Genomic DNA, 25,414 nt, shown 5'->3' with positions numbered 1-25,414 from the left:
AATCACTCTGATGTTCCCTTTGTGTCACTACACCCTGAGGAAAGCTCAAGCCGACACACATTGGTGTGTTTTTAATGTCTTTCCCTATTTAATAAAGGCCTTTTATCACAATTTGTAACCAACCTTGAGTGCCTGGTCTTGATTTTTATGACTTTCTTGGTCATAATTCTTCCTTTGTCATGTTTAACAATATTTACACATACCTGTAAGTCCAGCATTATTCTGCTAGATTTATAATGGAGTTTGGTGGGGGGGTGGAACTAAACAGACATGTTTCAGTGTTTATCTTGCATCATTCAGGACTGTAATGGGAGAAGAAGATATTCATCTTGACCGGACAAGCAGTCGATACGTCCCGGCTGCTGCCCGGTGTCCTGTCCTGGAAATGTCTCTGGAGAAAAAGAACATTGTTCACGGTGGGGAGCAGAAGGAGAGCTGCACCAAGCTAGCCACAGTTAGCCACACTGGCTGGACAGGAAACAGGGAAGTTACCTTCAAAATAAAAGAGCAACACGAAGGGTGAGTTAGGTTTATAAATACTCACCATGGACAGGGCCGTCCAAACCCAGTTTATTATGAAAGAATTTGGTACAGATACAGTTCCATGTCATGAATTCGAGTAGAATTAAATTAATAAGTTTGGACTAAATGAGCAAAGAATCACAAATTAACCTCATTGATGGTTCTGCTGATGTTTTTTTTATTTTTGTGGTAGAAAATTACAATAAACATGTTAAACACTATAACAAATACGTTCATAAACCGGTTTTAAATTCAGTGATTAAAATAAATAACCTACATTTTTCTATGCATTAACTAGTTGTTTGAGTTTTGTGTTTGTGTTTTTTGACCATCAAAAGAGTAGATGTTTTATTCTATGTATATTAAAAACGACTGTCTGCTGAAATAGGACTTCACCCGACGTGAAGACGCAGCAATACTTTTTTATTTCACCAAATCCACTCGTCTGTGTAAAGATACTTGTCAATAAAAACAAATCTGATTCATATTTAACGTATGTAATGTGTTACGGGGGTGCAGTCTTATTTCAGCAGTCTCTGCCCATGCTAAAATAAGACTGCACCCCCCTAACTCAGGATTGTAAAGTCTAACAATGACCCAATCAGCTTTACTTACATGTCATGGCCTCTACTAAAAGTCCTAAAAAGATTGTCATCGTCAGCCTTTGCAATCCTGAGTTTTTCACATTAGACGTTAAATATATATCTGAATTATTTTTATTGACAAGTATGTTTGCACAGATGAGTGGATTTGGTGGGAAAAGAAATGTATTTCTCCGGCTCTGTGTACCTGCTGGCTGTGTATCTTAGGTTGTAGTACTAAAACATGTTGCAACCTGTGTTGGTGAATAGTAGTTTTATTTTGAATTTTCTGACAGGAAGTTTGTTTTATTCTCAGCGGCTTGACCGTGATGGTGAGAGGAGAGCGGTGGTGACTCTGCACATCGGGGCTTAAATGAAAGAGGATGCATGGAGATCTCAGACAGCTGGCAGGATTATTCATCCCCTTCTTCCACAGAGTGTCCTGTCTGCAGTCAGGTGAGTCCAGCTGTCCCCTGTTCTGCTGCTGTTTGTTTAAATTTCCTCATGCTGCTCTGCAGTTTCTCATTCAGCCAGCAGCTGTACTGCAGGTGCAGCTTACCTAAAGTCTAACTTCACTATCAGCAGGAAGCATCTGCATTGAGGTTCAGAGAGAGGAATTCCCTCTGGCTGCATGCATTCTTCAGACCTCACACAGAGTATTCATTCACTTTTAATCCTTGGAATTAGTTTAATGTGTTGATGATGTTTTATTTTGTCATTCAAAGACAGATAAAAGAAAAACCAGACACAGAAGGAGACACATGGTTTGAGATTTGATTTTATATTAATACAACAAGTGATCTTTGATAGAGAACATGTGTCTCCAGATATTTGCTGATATCACAAAGTCTGCCATGACACGATTTAGGTTTTGATGCGATTTTATTCGGGCCCTGCAATCAATATGAGGCGATATCATTAATGTTTATTTAACGCAATCAGTTATATCAACTCACAAAAAGCGAATAACTATGATTTGACCATTTTATTACTGAGCTTCCAAACACTTAAATGAAAAAAAAAAACAATTTTTAATATTTAGTGGGAATTTCAAAATAAAGGCGCATCTTAAAGATTATGATGATTTGTATCGATATTTTCTCTTTGAATCGATGATAGTGGATCGTTGATTGAATCGATGTATCAATCCAGACCCGCGTTGCACCCCTAACAAATATGTATTTTTAAACCAATCAATGACTGTCCTCCACCGAAAAAACTCCCACATAAGTAGTTTGTTCAAGCAGCAATTACGACTCATATTAACATGTAGATATTTAAGTTGATGGTTTATCTGACAAACAGTCCAAAACTAGATTTTCAGTACAATATTTTATGACAAAGAAAAATCTTTATAGTTTAAGAAGCTGGAATCAAAGAATATTTGGGATTTTTGTAGAAACAAGTGAATGCTTTATCATAATGCAGACTCTCCGTCTGCCTCCTCCTCCTTCAGGGCGCTTCCTCCTGAACCAGCGGCATCATGGGAGGTTCCACCTCCTCCCTCGTTGACGAGGCAGAGGGTGATGATGCCCCCCCCCGGGGTGCAGCTCTGCCCCCGTCCCCTATCATGGGATGTCTGAGGAGCAGCCAAAGCACCTCCCTCCCTCGGCAGATCCACAGACCCAGCAGGCATAGAGAGCGCAGGTATGAGACAAACAAGCTGTTATCCCACAAAAACAGACCTTTATTAACATTTCTAGTGGCCGCAGTAGTTCTGACGGGAGCAAAGCAGGAAGTAAGGTGAGGAAGTATAAGAGCACCAAATGTCCTGGTGAGGAGGCAGGTGGGGGGGAGACTGGGGGTTCATGTCCTGTTAGAAAAGAAAAGGAAACCGAGAGTTATTTTTAACTTTAGGGAACAAACGGAGCTACGTCATGTTCTGCGTCACGTGGTAACCTTCAGGAAGTGAAATCACGTCTGATTGGAACAAACTACTGATATTGTTGTATGGTGTGGAGGACTGGTTGTAAGAGACAAACAACCTGTCATCCCAACAAGGAAAGGGAAAACAAAAACTCAGTTTAGCTTACCGTGATGGTCCTGAAGAGAAGTTTAGGATAAGATGTTTGAGGGTTTCCCATAGGAACTAGTTAGTAGAGCTGGGGTGTAATAACTGCAAAGTGATAAATCATCTGAAGCTGAGCTTCATCTGACAGATCCATCTCATCCAGTTAATAACGATTACAATAAATGTCATTTAGCTTTTATCCAAAGCGACTTACGAGTGCTATATACGTATGTCTGGAGCAGCTAGGGGTTAAGTGTCTTGCTCAGGGACACATTGGTTGACGTATCGCAGTGGGAATCGAACCCAGATCTCCAAAGGCATGCGTCAAATCCACTGCGCCATCCCCCGCTCCCCTCAGGTGAATCTGATGATGACTAATGACTTATTATCTCGGAATAATTCAAATTCAATTTTATTTATAGTATCAAATCATAACAAGAGTTATCTCAATACACTTCACAGGTAGAGTAGGTCTAGACTACACTCTATAATTTACAAAGACCCAACAATTTGTATCTTGACAAAAATGACTTTGATTTGAAAAGAAACTTGAAAACATATTGAAATAAAATTAAAAAAGCCCAAATCAGATAACGCATGCACGTAAATCGTGCGTAAAAAATTGTGGTTTTAAAAAGAATTTGCATTAATTTTGACCACCCTGGTAATATATAAAGACAGGTTAAAGGCCAACAGGCTGTATGTCTTCTCTGAGACAGTCCTATTTATTTGTTAACTCTACGTGTAAAAATTATGATTTATTTAAGTCATTCGACAAACATTGCACCTTAACTCTGATTGCTGAATGAAGCGGACGTATAATTTATATTCTACACTTATGTGGGCGTCCTGGGCTCCAGAATGAGGTCATGAATCTTTCAGGAATTGTTCGATACAAACTAAACCTCAGCCTTCCCAAATTTGGTTCACCTCTCCAGTTATTAATCATTGCTGTGTCTCTGTCTCAGGCTCAGTGTATATTCTGTTTAGTGTAAGTCTCCTCTGCTGCCATGCTGTCCCAGTGTCCATCAGACTCGGTCATAGCAGGAGTCAAGTTCCTCTCTGACAGGAAATGTAACGCGACCGGGGGAATCCCTGATGACTGGACTGTAGACGAGAATCTGGAGAAGCTTTCCAGAGGGAGCTCCTCACATTTCGTTTGATGCATAAAGATCAGAATGGACGAAAAAAATTGATTTTGAAGTATCATTTCAAGTCAGACATCACTTGCTTTGAACTTCTCTAAATATCAGGTGTATTTGTGGAGTTTATTTTTAGATTTTAAACGCATCCACTTGTTTTCTGAAGCTGGAATATATAAGAAAAAACATTGTATTTATCAATAAAACTAACAAAGCTGCATGTTATAAAACCTAATTTACATTATATACGAGATATACAATGACTTTTTTTCAGCACCTTTTCAAAAGTATGGAGGACCATTTCTGCCAGTGTGAAAAAAAAGATCCTGTTAATTATTATTTTTTTGACTAATAGTTAAGATCATAGGATGTTGACCGAATCCCAGACAGATGGGGGGATGACACGCGGCAAACGGCTGTAGGTCAGGCTTGAACCCGGGCCGCTGCAGGACTCAGCCTACTTGGGGTGCACGCTCTTACTGGGTGAGCTAGAGGCCGCCCCGACAGGATACTGGTTTGAAACCATTTAAACTTTTTTTTTTTCAAATGCTATAAACTTGAATAAAACACCCAACATTCTATGAAAGTAATCATTATTTTTACGTGTGAAGAACGTTGTGTACGTTCCATACAACATACATGATAATTTTGGGGCAATTTAGTTGAAAGAAACCCATATTTATGATATAAAAAACTTTGAAAACACAACACAAGGGTTAATAAGAAGAATAATATACTCCAGAAAAATATAAATACATTAATCTGCCTTTAGACTGAAATAATAAAGTCTGTATCTCGAAATTAACTTGAATATATAATTACATAAAATAAATAAAAGGTAAAAATACAAGTGTCTGCAGCAAAAAGTATTTCTTAATCTTTCCTTTAAACCTCTTGATATGAATACCTTTTAGATACAGATTAAACAGATACCGATTTTAACTTTTAACTTTAAAACTTGCAGAAATGTTTGGAGATGTCCATCAGTTAATGTGTATATGTGTTGTTTAAGAGTATTTTGTAAGAAGTAGTTGGAGTTTGTAAAAACCAACAAAGTATCTCTGCTTCATTCACTGTTTTGAGAAGAACCAGCATCACAGGAACACGTGCATCTTCGCGACAGTTTGCTCTGCAGTAACCCGTCCCGGTCGCTCTGCCCTTCGAAGTTTCCGGCTTTCTGCCAAAGCTACTTAAGAAATGTGGGCCAGCCTCCACACAGACGTCCCACCGGCGGCTCCTCCGGTCTGAATCTCTCCCTGGATGCCACTGCACGGATAATCTGCGTCTGGGCACAACGAGCAACATTACTCTTAGATGTGTTTTTGTACCAAATTTAGTGTTTTACAAAAAACTGAAGAGTCTGTAAACTGAGCTTGGTGGCGGCGCAACTGCTGGTAGAAATCATGAAAATTGTATAATCTATCCGTCTGTGAGAAACAGTTTAAAGCAGCTTCTTGGTATAATTTCCATATCCATGAATTTTAATTTCTCCTCCGAGCAAGTCACGGTATAGAAAAATGTTAATGCATCCGTTTATATTTGGATTTTTCCCCTCGTCTTCTTCAGCTTTCTCTTCCTTCTATCCTCCTGAGAGTTTACAGCTACATGAAACCAGAGGTGAACTGAAGACAGTTCTCATATTTTTCACATTCTACTTGCTATCAGCAGATATTATTGGAGGTTATTATATGAGTGAGCAGGAAACAACCCTAAACCTTGAATGATTCTCTTGACACTTTGATGTTTTAGCATCTTCTAAAAAAACTATTTTAGGATGACAAAACATAAAAAACTGTATTTTATGTATTAATTAAAGCAAAATACTTAATGTTTATTGATTATGAGAGGGATGGCAGTCATTGCTTAATATGGTGGCCCTGAAGGACAAAACACAACAGCATTTCAGAATACTTTATTTATCCAGCAACCTTTCAAAAGTATGGAAGCCATTTTCCACCAATGTGGAAAAAAAGATCCTGTAAGTCATGAGTTCTTTTCTTGAAATAATGAGTTAGTTTCTTGAAATAAGGAGTTAGTTTCTTTTAATATTGAGTTTGTACTTCGAAAACACAATAGAACACAACATTTCACAAAACAACAGCAAAACAAAAAAAACTAAACATTTGGTGAGACTCACACCGGAAAAGGTCCCTGATTCCTCCTCGCAGATTGGATATATGATATGAAATATGGAAGAACCTTTTAGGTCCGTGTATCGTCCGATCATTTGTTTTTGTTTTCACATATGAAAACGAAAAAATGAAAATATGACTTGATTTTTGGTTTTCCCGTTCTTGCACAGAAATCAGAAAAACCACTTGATATTCCGATGTTCCACTGTGGGTGGTGCTAAATCTGATTGGCAGGATATGTATTCATTGTTTTTCAAATTAAGATTTTACCCACACTGTATTTGTTAGCCTGTAAAATTAATAGTCTATATGTAAAATGAATAGTCTATATGCATGCATTTTGTCACCCAATTATTTGGCTTAACTCACTGAAAAAATCTATTGAAATAGCCTAAATATAAACATGTTCACGCTTTGACAGACAAACGGCACGATCTGTTTTTGTAGGAGAGGGGAAGACCCATCTCATCGTTTAATCCTGTTATGTTCAAAGTCATGTTAAACCATTTTTTGTTCCCAGTCAAAAATAGATAGTACTTTAGTCCTGCTATATACATACATATATAGCTATATATACTCCGCTATGTCGCGTTAGCATACAGCTACATAATAATTATACTAGAGTATGCTAACGTTAGATTGTAGTGGAACGAAGCAGCACTTTCTAAGGTCAAAAATCACAGATAGAGGGTTCTGAACCAAACACTACACAATCGGACATGTTTCAGCAGGAATGTGACCCGGAATTGGGGAGAATTTAACAACAGTGGCAGCTAAGATGACATGTTTATTGCCGTTAGCATGTAGCTACTATAGTGTTTACTGCCGTTAGCATGTAGCTACTATAGTGGTATACAGCAGTGGTGGCTGGGAGAGCTGTCATCCCGTCTTCGAAAGGACACTTATGTACGTTTACACTTCATCGCAGTAATAATATACAGTCTATGGTTATTAGTCTTGATTGTTTGTATGACTATTGTATAATAAAGATTTAATAAAAAAAAAAGTTGTGATGTTTGGTCGCTGTTGGTCGTCAAGTGTTTCAACGCATGCGTGGTACAAATCGCTCAGGGACTGAGCCTCCACGCGAGCCCAACACAGTCCAACTTTTTCCTGAATGCAGATACTTTATCATGTACCAAAAAGACATGGCACTCCTTTCCATAGATCATTTTATTATTTTTAATATTTTTTAAATATTTCCCTGCTTTTTTCACGCCTACTACTCTAACCTTTTCTCAGAGTCTCTCTCTTTTTCCAAAGTGACAGATAAAATCTCTTACTTTTGACCCAAACAGGTGTTACTTTATGTGAATGTATACATTTTTAAATGGTTTCTTAAAAATGTCCTTGGTAACTTTGGCCCAAAGTAATCTGTGATAAACAGTATACTATGTTTCATCTGATTATTTATTATCGTCAAAATAATCCAGCATTTATGTTTTTTAGTACTCGATCGAATTCAAGATGTATAAGCTCAGATCAATGAGGCATACAGGCCATAAATAACAAATAGACAAAAAAAATTGTATTCATAAGAATTTAAGTTAATAAAAACACCTAAAACAAAGAATTAATGTATTATTTAAATTTGTATGATGAGTATTAATGGAACGGTCATTTTGTCAGTCATGACAGACTGAGAAAGTAATTTGTCCCCAGAGCCTTACAACTCTACAATGCTTCACTAAAGAGAAGAGGAGAGAGAGACTTCTTTGCATAGTCTGTCTGCCTCTCCTCCCTCTCCACCACTTCCACTACCTCCTATAATAACAGTTATGTACTGACTGTCCACTGGCCCACTGTATACTGTTTACACTGTTTACTGACTATATTAGCCCATATATGCACAATCCCTCCCTCCCTCCACCCGCCAGCCTGGACTGAGGTCTAACATAACTTAATACTTGAACAATGGCTGTAACACTATTACTTCAAACCTCTAATATTGACTTTTGATCTCTTATATTGTCCATATTTAATGCTGGTCTCTAGACTTTATCCTTGCACTATTGGACCTATTTGCACTACCACCATGACACACACCCTCATACTGAATCACAGGGTCAGTCCCTGCCCTCTCACTGCAAGCGTCTCATACTTATACATCCCTAGTACATTCATGTAGATTTTTTATTGGATTTTTTTAATTTTTTTAATTTATTTAGTATTATTATTATTTATTTATTTATTTACTATTTAGTATTTTTTCTTTTATTGTCCATGCTATTCATGTGAATTTGCTTTTTTTTTAATGATGTATGTGTATGTTGTGTGTGATGTCTTAAGCTATTGGGACCTTGAATTTCCCCTTGGGGATCAATAACGTATCTATCTATCTATCTATCTATCTATCTATCTATCTATCTATCTATCTATCTATTTTTGACTGGGAACAAAAAATGGTTTAACATGACTTTGAACATAACAGGATTAAACGATGAGATGGGTCTTCCCCTCTCCTACAAAAACAGATCGTGCCGTTTGTCTGTCAATGCGTGAACATGTTTATATTTAGGCTATTTCAATAGATTTTTTCAGTGAGTTAAGCCAAATAATTGGGTGACAAAAAGCATGCATATAGACTATTAATTTTACATACAGACTATTAATTTTACAGGCTAACAAATACTGTGTGGGTAAAATCTTAATTTGAAAAACAATGAATGCATATCCTGCCAATCAGATTGAGCACCACCCACAGTGGAACATCGGAATGTCAAGTGGTTTTTCTGATTTCCGTGCAAGAACGGGAAAACCAAAAATCAAGTCATAATTTCGTTTTTTCGTTTTTCTAAAAAAACTGAAAAACGGGAAAAGGAGTTGTTTTCTCGTTTTTTCGTTTTCATATGTGAAAACAAAAACAAATGATCGGATGATACACGGACCCTTTTGTGAAATCAAACCCAAAACCCAAACAATCAAACCCAAACATATGAAATAAAAATCTTAATATATTGAATTAAGTCTGAAAATATAGAATGAAAGTCATATAATAGAAAAGAGAGAATATCATAATATTACACAGGATATATGAATCCTGTGATTCTGAAGTTTTGTGTTTTCTCTGCAGTTTCTCCTCCGGCTCGATGCCGATGCAGCGGAGCCAGTGGGCTTGTGTCTGTTGCACTTTCCTCAACGCAGCTGGCGCCCCCCGCTGCTCCATCTGTGAAGCCCCTCGGCGGAGACCCGACAGCCACACACAGTGGATGTGTCGGGGGACCAGCAGGGAGGACGGTCGCTGGTCCTGCCCGCGCTGCACGCTTGCCAACCCCCCCGACAGCTTGGCCTGCTCTCTGTGTGGCCACGCCGGCACTCTGGAGCGCCGGCGTGGCTCATCTGAGGTCCAGCCTCGGCCACAGCGCTCCAGCAGCTGCTCCGGTCCCCTGAGGCCATCATCCGCTGAAAAACAGCCAGAGAATTCCGTTATGAACAGCCTGGTTTGGGAGTGTTTGAGGTGCACTCTGCAGAACACCCCTACCTCCATGTCCTGCTCTGCGTGTGGCGGACCACGCAAACTGTCTCTCCCCCAAATCCCCGCCGACGCTTTGCTCATGCCTGAAAATCAAACGGGAGTACAGCATCCAGAGCCGGCAGCCGGGGCGCTGTCCCTTTCCATATCAACCGGAGGAGAGTGTTTACCGGTAGAAGCTTCGTATTCAAACACAAGCGTAGCGTCTTCAGGTCATAATAACCCTCTCCCCTGCAGCCGCAGAGAGGTGCCACCTCCAGAAGGTTGCCTCAGTCAAAGTCAAAGCTTAAGTCCATCTCCGTCCACGCTCGCTGTCTCGCATCTCTCTGCCCAGCCGGAGCTGTTGGCCGGCCGACGGCTCAGCATCCTGAATGAGGAAATGTCCCCGCTGTCCCCTGCACCAGACGCCTCCGCATCGTTCCCGCCGCGTGTCGTCCCTGTCAACAGGCCGGCGGAGGAGGAGTGGTCGTGTCCGGCGTGCACTCTCATTAATGAGGTGAAAGCCAAACACTGCGTGGCATGCCACACTCCTCAGCGACACGCGGCGCAGCTGAAAGCCGCGCTGTGCCTCAGGAGGAAGGAGAGCATGCTGGTGGAGGCGCTGCGACAGAGCGATGAAGGAGAGGCCAAAGAGCTGTGGGAGAACATCGTCAGCTTCTGCAGAGAGGTTTGTACACGACTCCAAGCTGTCCAAGATGAACCTTTTACATTCACAGTGTTCAGCTTCTTCTTCCTTCACTGAGAAGTTTGAGCTTCAATGACTACGTTTACATGCACATAGTATTCCAGTTTTTGACCTTATTCTGAAAAAGACAATATTCTGACTACGCTGTTTCTATTTTCTAACTGCAAATGAAATGATTACTTCTACCTCTTTTTTCAGTAGTGTTCTCTAGCCGTACAGTATCATACTGAAGGCTACTGCAGCCAGGAAATTGTCAATTCCTGAACCGGCGTGTACCACAACAATAATGAGTTACAGACAAACAATGTACGAAAAAAGATAACCCGAACATGCCACAAAATGAGAAAATAATTAATAACTTTTCTAATAAAATCATATAAAATCTAATCCTAAAAACAATCTAGATGGCACCTGAAGACAACCAGACAAATAACCCAAAAGACCCATCTTAAACAATAAGAATAATGAGAAAAACACATCAAGAGTCTAAAGTGTACTAAACATTTGCAGCTGAATTTCTACAAGTTTTAACAAGTTAATCTGAATATTAAATATAAGGTCTGCAGCACACTTGAGGTTCAGTTGTTTCTGTGGTTTGATTGCTCGTTCCCAGAATACCGTGATGTTTGTGGACGACAGCTTCCCTCCTGGTCCGAAGTCCGTGGGCTTCCCGACGGATGACAGCGTCCAACATCGGGTCAGAAAGTGGCTTCGCCCTCGAGAAATCAACTGCTGCAACTTCAGAGACCGCGCGGTGAAGTGGTCTGTTTTCCGCACGCTTCGGCCGTCCGACATCCTGCAAGGGCTTCTGGGTAACTGCTGGTAAGTCCACGGTAATCTTGTAATGCCAGACCTTACTCCATAACTACAGTCTGGCTACACCACCAATGCATTCTGGTATAGGAGGAAAAACATTCAGGGTTGTTTGCATTTCTTTAAACCAATCACAATCATCGTGGGCGGCGCTAAGCTCCAGACGCAGCGACGGTGGCTCTGCTAAATAGTCTCAGGAAGGAACTTGTTCTGGTGGAACATTTGCACCCCCAAAAGAAAATGACACAAACATGAAAATGTAAACAAAACTTTGGCATTGGCAAGATGGCTCTCCATCTCTTGTTGCCAACGAATGCTTCTGGTGATGCGTATACAATGGAGAACTGGCCAGCAGCAATTGTTTCATCCGTGTCTTTATCTTTAAATAAGCTTTTTCTATAACCAGTGGGCAAACATGCTAGCACATCCCAGTTAGAGAGGAAATGCCGTAAAGATATTCTTTGTAAATCTTTACAATCATTTCCTGAAAGAACCAAGCAGGTTGTTGCACAATCCAAAAGTTGCCATTTTCAGCGTGTAGCTTGCTCGAAGTCTGCTGTTGTTTCCCGAAGCGAAGGGAGTAGTGTATATGTAGCCTAAGAGGCTTGCAGCTCTTTAAACTCCGGATGGTTTCAAGGCTGTGAAACGGTGTCTCTGCATGTTTTGGAGAACAGGTTCCTGAGTGCTTTGGCTGTTCTGGCTGAACGTCCCGAGCTGGTGGAGAAAGTGATGCTGACGCGCTCGCTGTGTGCAGAAGGAGCCTATCAGGTGCGTCTGTGCAAAGACGGCTTGTGGACCACAGTGCTGGTGGACGACATGCTGCCGTGCGACGAGAGCGGCCACCTCCTCTTCTCTCAGGTGACTCCAAACACTCAACTGTTTGTTCACGTATCAGGCAGAAGTAAATATGTTACGCACAATTGATTTTAGTCCCCCGTAGTTCCATAACAAGGTATATTTTAGCTTCTAGTTTCCTCAAAACACACACAAAAGTACATGGACTTGCTTCAAAATAACAGAGTGAAATGTAAAAGTGAAAAAGTACGAGGAACTGGCATTTGTTGAAAGTCACTGCAGTAGATGGGCTTTTTTTCAGTGGTTGCCATCATGGTCCACCCTGATAGAACTTTAACAAGATGTCTGTCCTCGTGTTGTACATTTCCCCCCTATCTCAGGTTACCTAAATACATACAATACAATAATACAATACAATATATATAATACAATACATTTAAAAATGAGCCACACATCAACCCAACATTGTTCAACACTGAGGTATACTTTATGAATGTGATCTTCTTCCTTCTCTCCAGCATGATAATTGTGCAAAAGAGAACTTACTTTGAGTCTTAGAGGTTGGAATTGCTGCTGAACGCTGCGTTCAAAGTTCAAATTATTTCAACTTTGACCTTGTTCCGCCAGAGAAAGGGACTTGCGTTTGAGACTCTGACTTGAGTCACACTTAAATCGTACCCACAGTGACTTTATACTTGACTTGTGACTCATCCTCAAAAGACTTCAGACTCGACTCAGACTCAAGATGCAGGACTCATGAACAATCTTTACTTAAGGAAACGTCTGCGCTGCTCTTTGTGCCCTACCTCACATTTTTATCTCTCATCGTGTGTACTGTAGACGCCTTTAATGTGCAGGGTTCCTCTGCTCATCCCAGATGTGATTGTAAGGCTGTGGTACAGGAGATAATGACTCCTTTCTCCCTCCTGTTCCCTCTCCAGGCCCAGCGGAAGCAGCTCTGGGTGGCTCTGATTGAAAAAGCTCTGGCCAAGCTGCACGGCTCCTACTTTGCGTTGCAGGCAGGTCGCGCCATCGAGGGTCTGTCCACGCTGACCGGGGCCCCCTGCGAGTCGCTTGCCCTCCAGGTCAGCGCCACAAACCCCAAGGAGGAACCCATCGACACAGACCTCATCTGGGCCAAAATGCTGAGTTCCAAAGAAGCAGGGTGAGTGTCAGGGAATGTCTCTGAAAACACTTAAGTAGTTCTTAGTTTTTAAACTCTTTTTCTTTTGTGCTGCTAGTTTCCTGATGGGGGCGTCGTGTGGAGGAGGTAACATGAAGGTAGATGACTCGGAGTACGAGTCCCTGGGTTTACGTCCACGACACGCTTACTCTGTCCTCGATGTGAGGGACGTAGACGGTCACAGGTGAGGAGTTAAGTCTGTTTTGTTTCACAGGAGAAGTCCTGGGGTCCGTTTCAGAAAGTAGGTTTAGTGAAAACTCTGAGATTGTTAACCCTGAGATGAGGGAAACAGAAAGGGAGGTTAATCAAACCTGAGAGAAAGGGGGAACTCCAGCCCCTTTCAGAAAGAGAGGTACCTTAACCTCAGTCAGTTACTATAGTAACTTAACCTCAGACTCAGTTACTATGGTAACTGAGCCTGTGAACCTAACCTGGTCGGGAGCAGGTTTTCTTCTCTCAGTCTCCTCCCTCTGACACAGCTCTCTTTCATTCATTCATTCAGTCTGTATCAGGCACGTTTTAGACCAGTTTGTTATCTGCATGAATAAAATACAACAGCGTTGGTTTATTAACTGCGTTAGGCAGACTATAAAACGTTTTTATTTCTCAAAACATGGCATTTCCTTTGGTCTACGATCCCGTTGATGAAGAAGCTGTATGACTTCTCAGGGAGTTAAACATACATCTGGAGATGATATTGAGGCCCTGACTATAGATGCATTTTCATTTCCAGATAACTATCTATTTGAGCGGTATCGTTTTTCTTCCCAGTCTATCAGTTATATAGCCTACATAACCTTCCGTTCTCATATCACTAACGTCACCCATCGTGGACATGCTGTACATCCCAGCACATTATTTGTGTCACATTACATTTTTTTGCAAACATCAGTTTTCTTTACAACATTGGTGATGTTGAGCATATTAGTAAAGCCACTGTATAGCAAAGCGCCGAAGAGTGCGACTCGGTCACTCTGAAACGTTTTTGCAGTGTTCCCTGGACACAAACCAGTAAGAGCCATTAGAAAGGAGTTCCACATGATTGCAGGTGAATGATGTAAACCCTTTGAAATAAAAGATTATGAATTATAATTCTGTTAATGATGGTGCTGTAGCCTCAGAATGGGATCAGTAGGTCTAGTACTTTTATAGATTATAGGTTCAATACCATTTCACCAGTAATATTATACTTATGATTAAATATTATATTAATACATTATATTGGAACTAACGCATTGACTCTAGCAGCTATTTTCTCCCATGCTAATTCTCTCTCTTTTGCAGCAGCCACTGTGTTGCTTTTTTAACGAAATACTGTAAATGACTGGCCCCACAAAATCTGAAAATATTTCTCCCAGAGTTGAACCCTTTTGCATTCTGTAAACACATGACTTTACATTCGTACACCTTTTCCTTTTAGGCTTGTTCATGCTGTATTTTGAGATTTATTTGTTCTAATGCAGCATCTGACATCTGCTTCCTGTTTCAGGTTACTGCAGCTGAGGAACCCGTGGGGTCGCTTCTCCTGGACTGGCAGCTGGGCGGACGACTGGCCAAACTGGCCTCCATACCTGAAGAGGGAGCTGTGTGCCCAGCGAGCCGAGGACGGCCTGTTCTGGATGGACTTCTGGGATTTTATCAGGTAGATACATGCAACTGAAACTGTGGTGCATTGAACACCCTGCTGTGCTTCTTTATTATGTTTACATACACACTGCTGCTGATTGGGTAACTTCTCTGACACACCCACCAAATGAGAGAAAACATAACTCAAAGTTTGTTGTGCACCGTTCAAAACCGTTCTGAGGAAACATGTCGTTCAACCCGGAAACCGTAGCAAAGATCCTCTATACTAGGGGTCTCCAACCTTTCTAAAGGGGCCAAGAGCTACTTGTATCACATCGCTTACTAGGGTGACCAGACCTCCCAAATAAATTCAGGACAGTCCCGAAATCCAAGCAGTTGTCCCGAATCCTGAATCCTGCCCTAATTGTCCCGAAAATTAGAGCAAAGTCTCAAGAGCAGACTCTGGAGTAGTTATAGTCTGATAGAACATTAAAAATGAGCAGCCAGCTCCCGTCGGCTGCTCATTGGCTGCAACAGTACGTAGGTGGCTAGGTACGAATTTTAATAACACGCATTGCTATTTTTCATTCATTCATTCATTCATTGTTGAAATGGAGGCTCAGGCTGGTGTCCCAGGACTCGATGAACATGTATCTAAAACGTAAAAACGTCTCTGCAGGTACCGGGAGTACTGGATTACTGCAGTTTTACGTGATGCAAACAAATTGTTTTGCAACGTATGTAGGAATGAGTTTGGTATTTCACACGGGGGGGGGGAGGGGGGAGGGGTCAGACGAGTTGAGTTTCTGAATAAAAATAAATAATTTTGGTGCGAGGTTTTGAAATTCATGTTAAGTGCAGGCAGCCACGAGAAGGAGTGATTGGATTGGATGGTGTTGATGTTAAAGCGCAGTCATTGTTTGTTTTATTTCTTTCATAATGACACTTGAGTTCATGATTTTAATGATTTTTTTATTTGTATTTGCGGGTTTACATGACACAGTTGAATTCCTGAATAAAAATAATAAATCATTTTGGTGCAGTGTTTTGAAATTCATGTTACTCCCCCCTAGATTAGATTTTGCTAACATTAGATATTTACACAGCTAAAAGACATATTTAGCATCACGGAGATTAGTTTTATTAGGGCGTTCACGTACGTTAGCTGGCGTTAGCTTCTCTGTGTTGCCAGATCTCGCGAGAGTTCGGTCCTGAGACAGAAACAGGTCTCAGACAAAGTTACTTTTCTCCTGATGTGTCCGTTTGAAAAATGCCATTTTAGTGTCAGAATGTTCTTGGAGATATGTGGCTTGTTGAGGTATGGCTCCAATATTTACTTTGGTGACTACGGGGCGAAAGGATCACGTTCACTTCTCCCGTTGGAATCAAACACTCAGACCTGCTGCTAGTCTCCTAAAGAGCCGTGGCCGTGGCCGTGGCCGTGGCCGTGGCCGAGCCCACGTGACACAGATACAGGAAACTACTCCGAGTTGGAGCGTCTCGGTTCTAAACCGTCTCTGACCGTAGCAAAACAGTCCACACGGACTAAGTCAGAAAAGAAAAGCGATATTAATTAGAGACACTACACACAAAAACATAATTTTCAATTTTAAGTTTTGAGCTATTTTGCTTCCATAATAAAACAAAATATCAAAATACACATTAAGGTGTTTATTTTTCTGCATTTTGTCTATTTGTGTCTGTAGATTTCTCCTAAATTCACCAAAGGTTAGCATTAGATAATGCCTCATTTGCATATTTAAACATAAAAGTTTTCCCAAAACTTGTAATACAAAAAAGAATTGTCTTAATGTCAGTTATCAACTGCGGAAGTCAGAAATCTCCACTTCACTAACACTAACATACACCAAACTTAACTCTTTGATTCCTCTCTACATTCTGAAGCTTTTCACTTTGTTCAGATATCATTCACAGCCTGATTTATACAGCGTTTTATACATAAAAACAAGGAGGAAATGGATTTTTTTATGGCTGTTGACAGTATTTTCTGATTAAGTGCGTGACAAACAGTGATTATCCAAAATCCCCTCTGTAAAAACCTTTGACACGTCAACCAAATTAATCTTTATCAGATGTGTTTATGCGGTCACACATGTCTAGGAGTGTGTGTTTGACCCTGGCAGGTACTTTGACTCAGTGGATATCTGTAAGATTCACTCCGACTGGCAGGAGGTGCGAGCACCGGGCATGTTCCCCCGAGGAGCCGACGTCCCGTTGACGGTGGTGTCCATCACAGTGCTGGAGAGGACGGCCATGGAGCTGGCGCTTTTCCAGCAGGGCAGCAGGTAGGACAACGCTACACCTGCCGCTGCACCGCCTCATACCTGTAGCTACACGCAGGGGATTCGAGTCACACGACTGACTCGAAATTTGAGGACTTGAGTCTTGCTTGACTTAGATTGATAAACAAAGAACTTTGACTTGGTTATCAAGACTTCAGACTTGACTTGGACTTGAGATAGATGACTCGAAAGAACTCTACAAAGTAATATTTGTTTATTTCAAGATATTGAGAAGTTACGTTTTGTGTCTGATGTTTTTATAAAAGAAAGTTCAAATAGTTCTTAAAATGACGTCTCCTCTTTCTCCCTTGTTGAGAAATCCAGAATCTAAAGTCCTCAATAGCTGCAAACGTTCTCCATCTTAATAAGACTAAAGTAAATTTGGACCGCAGCGTTTATAGCTTCCTTTCTCTCCTCGTCTTAGCACATTGTCTTCTTTACTGAAAAACTTTTGGAGTCATATTTGATTCATCATTTAAAATTCGGCAAACAAAGAAATCATTTGTTGTGTCACCTTTATGATGTTACCTTTATGAGTCAGAGAGTCCTCGGTTATGTGAGACATAAAAGTTAAGGTAATAAAAGAAGTAGATACAGATGGCTACAGACTGATCTGTGTCTAAACTCAACTTGTCTCCGTTTCCTGTGTCTGCTGTGTCTTCAGGCGATGGGACACGGCAGAGAGCCACCTACTGGATTTGTGCGTGTTGTTGTTTCGGGTGTCCTACGACAGCTCGGGGGCGCCGACGCTCGGCCGTGTGCTGGCTCACAGCCGCCGCTCGGTGAGGAGGTTTGTGGGCTGCGACGTCATGCTGGAGCCGGGAGAATACGCTGTGCTCTGCTGCGCCTTCAACCACTGGCACAGCGCCGGCACGAAGGCAACCGGTAGGAGCCCCAACATCATGCCATTTCTCATTAAAAGTGTTTATGCCGGGGCCACCTCTAGCTCACACAGGATGAGCGTGCGCTCTATGTAGGCTGAGTCCTTTGGAGCAGCCCAGGTTCAAGGGTAACCTGCGGCCCTTTGCCGCGTGTCATCCCCATCTCTCTCCCACCTTCACTATCAAATACAGGGATCCAATTCATTCCCAATGTCCCTAAATCAGAAACGTGTCCAGTTATTATCCACTTAAATCCAGATTATATTAAACTCTCAGCGATTTCAGCAGTTTTTTTTTTCATTTTTGCAGAAAAAGTTGAGTCCTTCCACCCATATGTCTTCCTCTCTTTTAACATACATAGTTGTTGTCCTCCCGGGTAAAAAATGAACACCTTTTTTACGCTTTTTTCAATGTTTTTGTCGCTTTTTTCTATGTTTTCAATGCTTTTGTTACCCCAGCACCAGCATATACACCACTATCACCAACTTATTACCACTAAGTTTACACTTATTTTTGGAATTCATGGACCATAAACCTCATTTGAAGGAAATTATACCTATTTTTTTTGTTAAAGAAAAGCAGAAATTATGAATTATTTAGACTAATATTAGAGAACGTATATTGATGGATAATCAGAGACTTCAAAGAGTCACATGAGGGTTAAGTTTCTTACCACAGGGAACGTATAAGATGACAAGTTTTTGTTGTTTGCACCCGACAGTGGGTGCAAAAAGAAAGTGTATAAAAACCTTTTAAATGTGCATATGGAGCGAACAGCTTTCAAGAAAGCAGCAGCTTCAAATAGTGAGTTTTAACTCTTCTGAGCCATACGTATTGCTTGTCTTATTCTCACGTTTGTTAGCAGGAGTAAAGAAGTTTAATAAACAGACTGAGAGCTGAAATGTTATTTGCAGCACATTGTTTAAATGTGTTAATAAGCCACTGATATACAGTGTTGTGTGTTTTCAGCGAGCTGCGGTGGATCAGAGGAGCCCGGTTACATGCTGGCAGTGTACAGTTCCAGACTGGTGATGGTGGAGATGGTCACGGCCTCCAACACCACCATTGCCGACGCCATTATCCAGCTGACGGAAACCAAAGGAGAGAGACACGAGGTAACGCCGCAGTCACTCGGTCAGCTCGTAACATCAGTGTGACCCGCTGATGGTGTTCAGGTGGTACTAAAGACTGGACACGGGGGTAAGAAAAGAAGAAAGATGCTTTATTGGTCAATAGTTTTCACTCCAAACTCGTCAAATACTGACTCTTGGTTTAGTGGCTCTTAAGCCGCCTATACATGATAAGCGATTTGTGCACCACTCTGCGCACCACTAGGTAGGGCGCAGAGCAAAGCGCGGAGAGCAAAGCACAGCGCAGGTAACATGCTGTTATCTCATTGGTTATCTCATTGGTTGCGCTTTCCAAAGGTCAGTGGCCGGCAACTAGGTCAAAGTTGAAATAATTTGAACTTTGAGCGCAGCGCAAAGCGGCAAATCCGAGTGAACAACCAGAGCTAGCGCAGCGCATACAGTAGTTGGGTGCCACCGCCCTCCCCTGTAGGAAATCAATGGAATGGCTAGCGCAAAGCGTTTTTGCCGCCAATCATGTGAAGGCGTTGTAAGATGACGTAGTATGAAGAGCGACAACGGTAGAGAGTAGTATGAAAGACTGGAAATGACTTTCACCCAGGAGACCGGGGTCCGTGCCCCGTTCTTGTCCCATGTGTCATTTAAACATACATTTTGTAACCTCACCCACGATCTAAGTGGTTTTACCCTGCACGTTTAAAAATGACGCCAAAGGGGTATGCAGAGCGTCAAATATCGCCACAGATGGGATTATATTGGTTTATATTGGATTATATTAGTTGAAAGCCTTCTGCATCTGACTGAGACGCTAAAAGAGACTTTCATGCATCAGTAACTAACGCCAAAAGCCCCTGACCAAGTGGTTTTAAACACGCTGGGAATGAGACTGTATTGGTGTATCAACACAAGCAACTTTGACACAAGGCAGTTTAAAAATGCTTCCCTTCACATATCCCTCCTAGGTACCACAAAGCTCAGCATTTGTCTGTCCATCTATCCATCCATCCATCTATCCATCCATCCATCCATCCATCGGATGTTAATGATTAACTGTTTAACTGACAGTATCTTGACCGGTTAATCAGTTAAAAGCAATACTGTATTAAAAAAAAAAAAAAAAAACAACAACTGCTAGTTAACTTGGTTGTGCTAACTTTGCAAGAGCAAACCTACCACACACACACTACTGTATATCCACACGCAGCACAAATCTAAATTGGCTACAACACATACTTTTACTCAAACTACTTTCTGTTGATAATACTTTTACTTCAGTGAGTTTTTGAATGCAGGACTTTTATATGTAACAGAGTATTTCCACAGTGTGGATTTAGTACTTTTACTGCAGTAAAGGCTCTGAATCCTTCTCCCACCTCAGGGACGAGAGGGGATGACCTGTTACTACCTGACACACGGCTGGGCGGGGCTCATCGTCATGGTGGAGAACAGACACCCGAGACATCACCTCCATGTGTCGTGTGACTGCAGCGACAGCTTCAACGTGGTGTCGACGCGCAGTAGCCTGAAAACCATCGACAGCATCCCTCCTCTGCACAGGTTCACTGCAGTACACATCACCGTCCAAACAACAGGCCGTTAATCTGTTAGAACGACAGGGAATTACTGATCATAAATAATTAATAGTTTAAGATATCTACAAAAGACAAAGAGAGAAAAAAAACAAAGACTAGTTTGTCTGTTTTGTTTTATAATAAAACTGTGGGATTATTAATGTTTTGTCAGACAGAAAAGAGATTTCAGGAAGAGACTGTTAATATTTTTTATGTTGTTTGTAGTGGCGGCGCCCTCTAGTGGCCGCAGTAGTTCTGACGGGAGAAAAGCAGGAAGTAAGATGAGGAAGTAGAGCGCCAAATGTCCTGGTGAGGAGGCAGGTGTGGGGGGTGGGGGGGGGGGGGGGGGCGGGGGGTTCATGTCCCGTTTGAAAAGAAAAGAAAACAGAGTTTTTTTAACTTTAGGGAACAAACTGAGCTACATCACGTTCTGTGTCACCATGGTAACCTTCAGAAAGTGAAGTCACATCTGATTTGAACCCAAACCTCCATCTATCTTACTCAGTAGTTTTGGTGTCTAAATCTAACCAAACTGGGACCGTTCCACAACGTTAACCACGTGTAAAACCGCCACCGTTACCGTCTCTGGTTTAGATATGAGGACGTGTTTCCTGCCACCGCTAGATGAAACGCTCCTGTGGGTCATATTAGAGGAGAGGAACAAACGACAGATATCGCCGTATGGTTTGGAAGACTTGTTGACTTTATTCCTTGGTTATTTAACACCACTCCTTGAATGTCAATGTCAAATTTATTTATATAGTACATTTAAACAACTGTGGTTGACCAATGTGCTGAACAAGACGTAAAATACATAGTTACAAATAACATGAAACAACAAAACGCATTAAAAGACATTTGACACCCAGACTCAGCTAGGACCAAAGGCCAGAGTAAAAAGGTGTGTCTTTAGCAAGGACTTTAAAGTATAAATTTTCTGCCCCTCTCAAATATTCATTGGAATCAAAAGCTTGAGCCCCTCTACTTTTTAGCCTAGCTTTTGGGACATCCAAAAGCAAGTGCTTGGTTAACCTCAGTGTTGTGACTGGTGAATAGTGATGTAAAAGTCCAGCCAGATACAAAAGGGCCAAACCATTTAAAGCCTTGAAGACAAAAAGATAAAATCGATCCTGAAACGTACAGGAAGCCAATGAAGAGAGGCCAAGACAGGTGTTATATGTTTCCGTTTTCATGTACCAGTTAAAAGGCGAGCGGCTGCATTCTGTACTAACTTGAGCCAATTTAGTAATGACTGATCGATCCCCAAGTATAAGGAATTGCAGTAGTCTAACCGAGACGTAATGAAAGCATCCAGCAATCCAAGTTTTGATATCCTTTAAGCAGTCTAACACAAGCTGCGCAGAATCTTTAATTGTCGTTTTTATCGGCAAATAGATTTGCACATCATCGGCAAAACAGTGAAAAGCAATATCTTTCTTAAAAATGGACCCCAAGGCTAACATATAGTATATTGTGAGAAAAGAGCAGGGCCCAGAATGGAGCCTTGGGGGACCCCACAGGTTAGAGGTGCCGTGGTTGAGTAGTAATCGCCTAGGTGGACAGAAAAACTCCTGTCTGTCAGGTATGATGCAAACCATTTCAGGGCAGAGCCTTTAATGCCAATGCACTGTTCTACGCGTTCCAAGAGAATCCGATGATCCACAGTCTGCAGTTACAAGAAGATCATTGAAAACTCATAAAAGTGCTGTTTCAGTACTATAGTCTTGCTTAGCTAGTCTGCCAGACCCTCCTCCAAAGCACGCTGGAGGAGGGTCTGGCTACTCCTCATAGCATTCGGGGATGGGAGGAAAACGTGCTCAATCGTCTTGGGTGGTGCTAAGCTCCGGAGCCATGGTGCCTCTGCTAAATAGTCTCAGAAAGGTACTTGTTTTGGTGGAACGTGTACGTTAAAACAGTAGTTTTAGTCGTGCAACAGAAAAATCAGATTGGACAGATAGTCTAGCTAGCGGTCTGGATTTACCCTGTAGAGATCTGAGAAAACCATAGTTCTCATATATCGACCGAAGTTTAAATTGCCAACACAAAGGAAGCCCAAGGCAACGGATGTCGGGCCTAAATGAGTGAAATCCGGCGGATTTTCTGGCGGCAACAGAGCAATCCCGGAAGTGGAACGTCAAGGATATAGACTACAGTACTATGACATTGTTTGTAAAATAAATGTAATGTAAAAATAATCTAAAGCCAGATAAACTTGCATTTGAATTACATGATTATTTTTTCATGCCCATATCGAACATCCGAATTCTTATATAAACATATTAATATGTTGGATGTGAAGGAGGCTTCTTTTCTCTCTCAGACAGGTGCTGGTGGTTTTGTCTCAGCTGGAAGGAAACGCTGGGTTCTCCATCACACACCGGCTGGCTCATCGAAAGGCCGTCCAGGCTTCTCTGGGGAACTGGAGTCCCTCGAAGGCAACACACAGTCCTGCCCTGAGCCCGGAGACAGCAGGTCTGCATCAGCCGCGTCCTCTCTGACGGGAACTCAAAAACTGGTTCACACACTAACACATGAAATCTCAACATGGAGGCAGCTTCTTTAAAGGAACCACCCAAGGGCATTTTCATACCTATAGTTTAGATTCCCCCGTTGGTTCACTTTCGTCTCACACGGAGAAACATTCAAGTGTTCAAATTACACAAAAACGTTCACTCTGGATGGTTGGATGTGTCTGGGGGCGGGAGCAAGAAAGTAAATACAGGAAGAAGGTCCTGTGTTTTGGACGTCTCCGTGGTCAAACCAGCCCATTTCATTTAAATAACCAGACTTTGTGTCTGCTCAGCTCACCAACACTTTGCTCTGCTCTGCCGGTGTCTGTCTCCAACTTTAGCGGCAGTTGCTGTGACCACGGAGATGCGAGTGACGGCGAGCTTGACTGCAGTCTGTTTCTGTGAGAAACATTAAAGCTGCTACAGTTTGCTGCTCTGCCGCATCGCAGATTGCTAAACACACCTGACTACAGGAGACATCAGCTCAGACTTGCAAGAGTATACATAGTTGGGGCGGTTCAAGGTCGGGTCACGTTCACACCTGCCCAAAGAACCGCACCCAGCGGGGAACCAACTCTAGTGTGATCCAACCGAACTAAACAAGGTGGGTGTGAAACCTCGCCAACTCTAAACAAGTTGTGCTTGTGTGACTCATTCGACTGTTGATGAAAAACTGGCACGTCTTCCTTTTACATTTTGAACTATTCTACAAAGAGACATCCTTTACAGCGAACAGGCAGTCGGAGCTCCTCAGAGACAGAAATAATCTCACTGGTTGAATTAAACCTCAATGGGCAGAACAAAGCAGCCACGAAGCTTTATATGGCTACGTTAGGGTACACAGTTAGGACAATAGAGAGGTGGAACAACGGGCCATCATCTTTCATAGGGACTATTTATTTTTTGGTTTGTTCCTCTCCTCTAATACGACCCACAGGAGAGTTTTCCATCCTCATATCTAGACCAGAGAAGGGAACGGTCGCGGTTTAAATGGTGCGTTCCATTAACCTCGGAGCTCGGAAGCCGAAGCTGGGAATGACGTCACACCGGAGTTGAATGCGTTCCATTTACGTCTGATTTAAGTCTGATTTCATTGTTTTTAGCTCTAGCCAGGTTATCCGTGGTTAGCAATGCCAGTTGATAACAACACATTACGCTGTTTTTTGTGCATACAAACAGCAAAACATGTCCACAGATAGAAGTTGGACAGGACTGTGTGTACGGCTGATTTAGTGAGACACAAATAACACAGAAGTGCTAATAACTGTCTGTTACTACAGCTTTCACTGCTGTTGATGCACGGAGCAGCCATGTTGGGGTTTTAGCTCGGGGTACTCGGTGGTTGTCCGAGTTCCGAGCTCGGGAATCTGAGGTCGGGGGGGTGTGTTTCTGACTTTGACCTCGGAAAATCAGAGTTGCGAGTATAAGTGGAACGCATTATAAACACGTGGTTAACATTGTGAAACGGTCCCAGTTTGGTTAAGACACCAAAACTACTGAGTTAAGTTGATAAAAAGATGGAGGTTTGGGTTCAAATCAGACGTGACTTCACTTCCTGAAGGTTCCCATGGTGACACAGAACGTGACGTTTAGTTAGAAAAACTCTCTTTGTGAGAAACACTGGAAGCCAGATGTTCAATACTCGTGTGCTGGCTCACAGATCCAGAAAGATCCCTTAAAGAGACTTAATCAATATTGACACTTAAATAATGCTACATACAGTCCATACATTAATGCTTATAATCTGTAGTAAACATCCCGTTGTGTTTGGAATATGGGTGAAATGAATCCTATAAATCAGAAAGTAAGATTACCCTTAAAGAGACTTAGTCATTGTTGATACATGACATTAATACTCTTCATCTGTATTTAAACATCCTGTTGTTTGTAATTTGGGTGTGATTTGATGATTTTAAATTTGATTCTGTAAATCAGAAAGTGGGATTATTTCTGTCTTCATAGCAACAACAGAAGTTACACATTCCTCCACACAGACATTTAGAAACTGTTATTAGTGAAGACATGACGCACTTTATATTTCACAAACACATTTCCAATCACAGGCTCGTCTTCAGGTCCAAACTGTCCTAATTGCACTGGTGGTAGATGAATAGAAGTTAGTAACTTTAGTTATTTATTTAATACACAGTATTAATAAA

At 41.7% G+C, this 25,414-nt stretch overlaps 1 protein-coding gene across 1 annotated transcript; it reads left to right on the top strand.

The window, feature by feature from the left end:
* Window positions 1–260: 260 nt before the first annotated feature.
* On the top strand, window positions 261–23,376 carry LOC116060859 (calpain-15-like). Its single transcript, XM_031314612.2, has 14 exons — window positions 261–519; window positions 1,420–1,559; window positions 2,560–2,750; window positions 9,462–10,527; window positions 11,159–11,367; window positions 12,033–12,216; window positions 13,095–13,318; window positions 13,395–13,520; window positions 14,826–14,978; window positions 17,047–17,208; window positions 17,870–18,090; window positions 19,056–19,201; window positions 20,553–20,731; window positions 23,066–23,376. Exons 3-14 carry the CDS (start codon window positions 2,587–2,589, stop codon window positions 23,241–23,243), a joined length of 3,012 nt encoding a protein of 1,003 aa, XP_031170472.2. The 5' UTR covers window positions 261–519; window positions 1,420–1,559; window positions 2,560–2,586; the 3' UTR covers window positions 23,244–23,376.
* The last annotated feature ends 2,038 nt before the right edge of the window (window positions 23,377–25,414 follow it).

This window comes from Sander lucioperca, chromosome 21 (assembly GCF_008315115.2).
Source record: "Sander lucioperca isolate FBNREF2018 chromosome 21, SLUC_FBN_1.2, whole genome shotgun sequence".
NCBI lineage: Eukaryota > Metazoa > Chordata > Actinopteri > Perciformes > Percidae > Sander > Sander lucioperca.
The sequence above is the reverse complement of the archived record's forward strand: the minus strand, read 5'-3'. Positions and strand labels throughout refer to the sequence as shown.

Bases quoted from the DNA above. Each gene is read 5' to 3' on its own strand.
- LOC116060859 (XM_031314612.2), top strand. From the start codon at position 2,587: ATGGGAGGTTCCACCTCCTCCCTCGTTGACGAGGCAGAGGGTGATGAT. The intron at 12,217-13,094 runs GTGACTCCAAAC...TTCCCTCTCCAG, and splicing joins GCCACCTCCTCTTCTCTCAG to GCCCAGCGGAAGCAGCTCTG. The intron at 19,202-20,552 runs GTAACGCCGCAG...CTCCCACCTCAG, and splicing joins CCAAAGGAGAGAGACACGAG to GGACGAGAGGGGATGACCTG.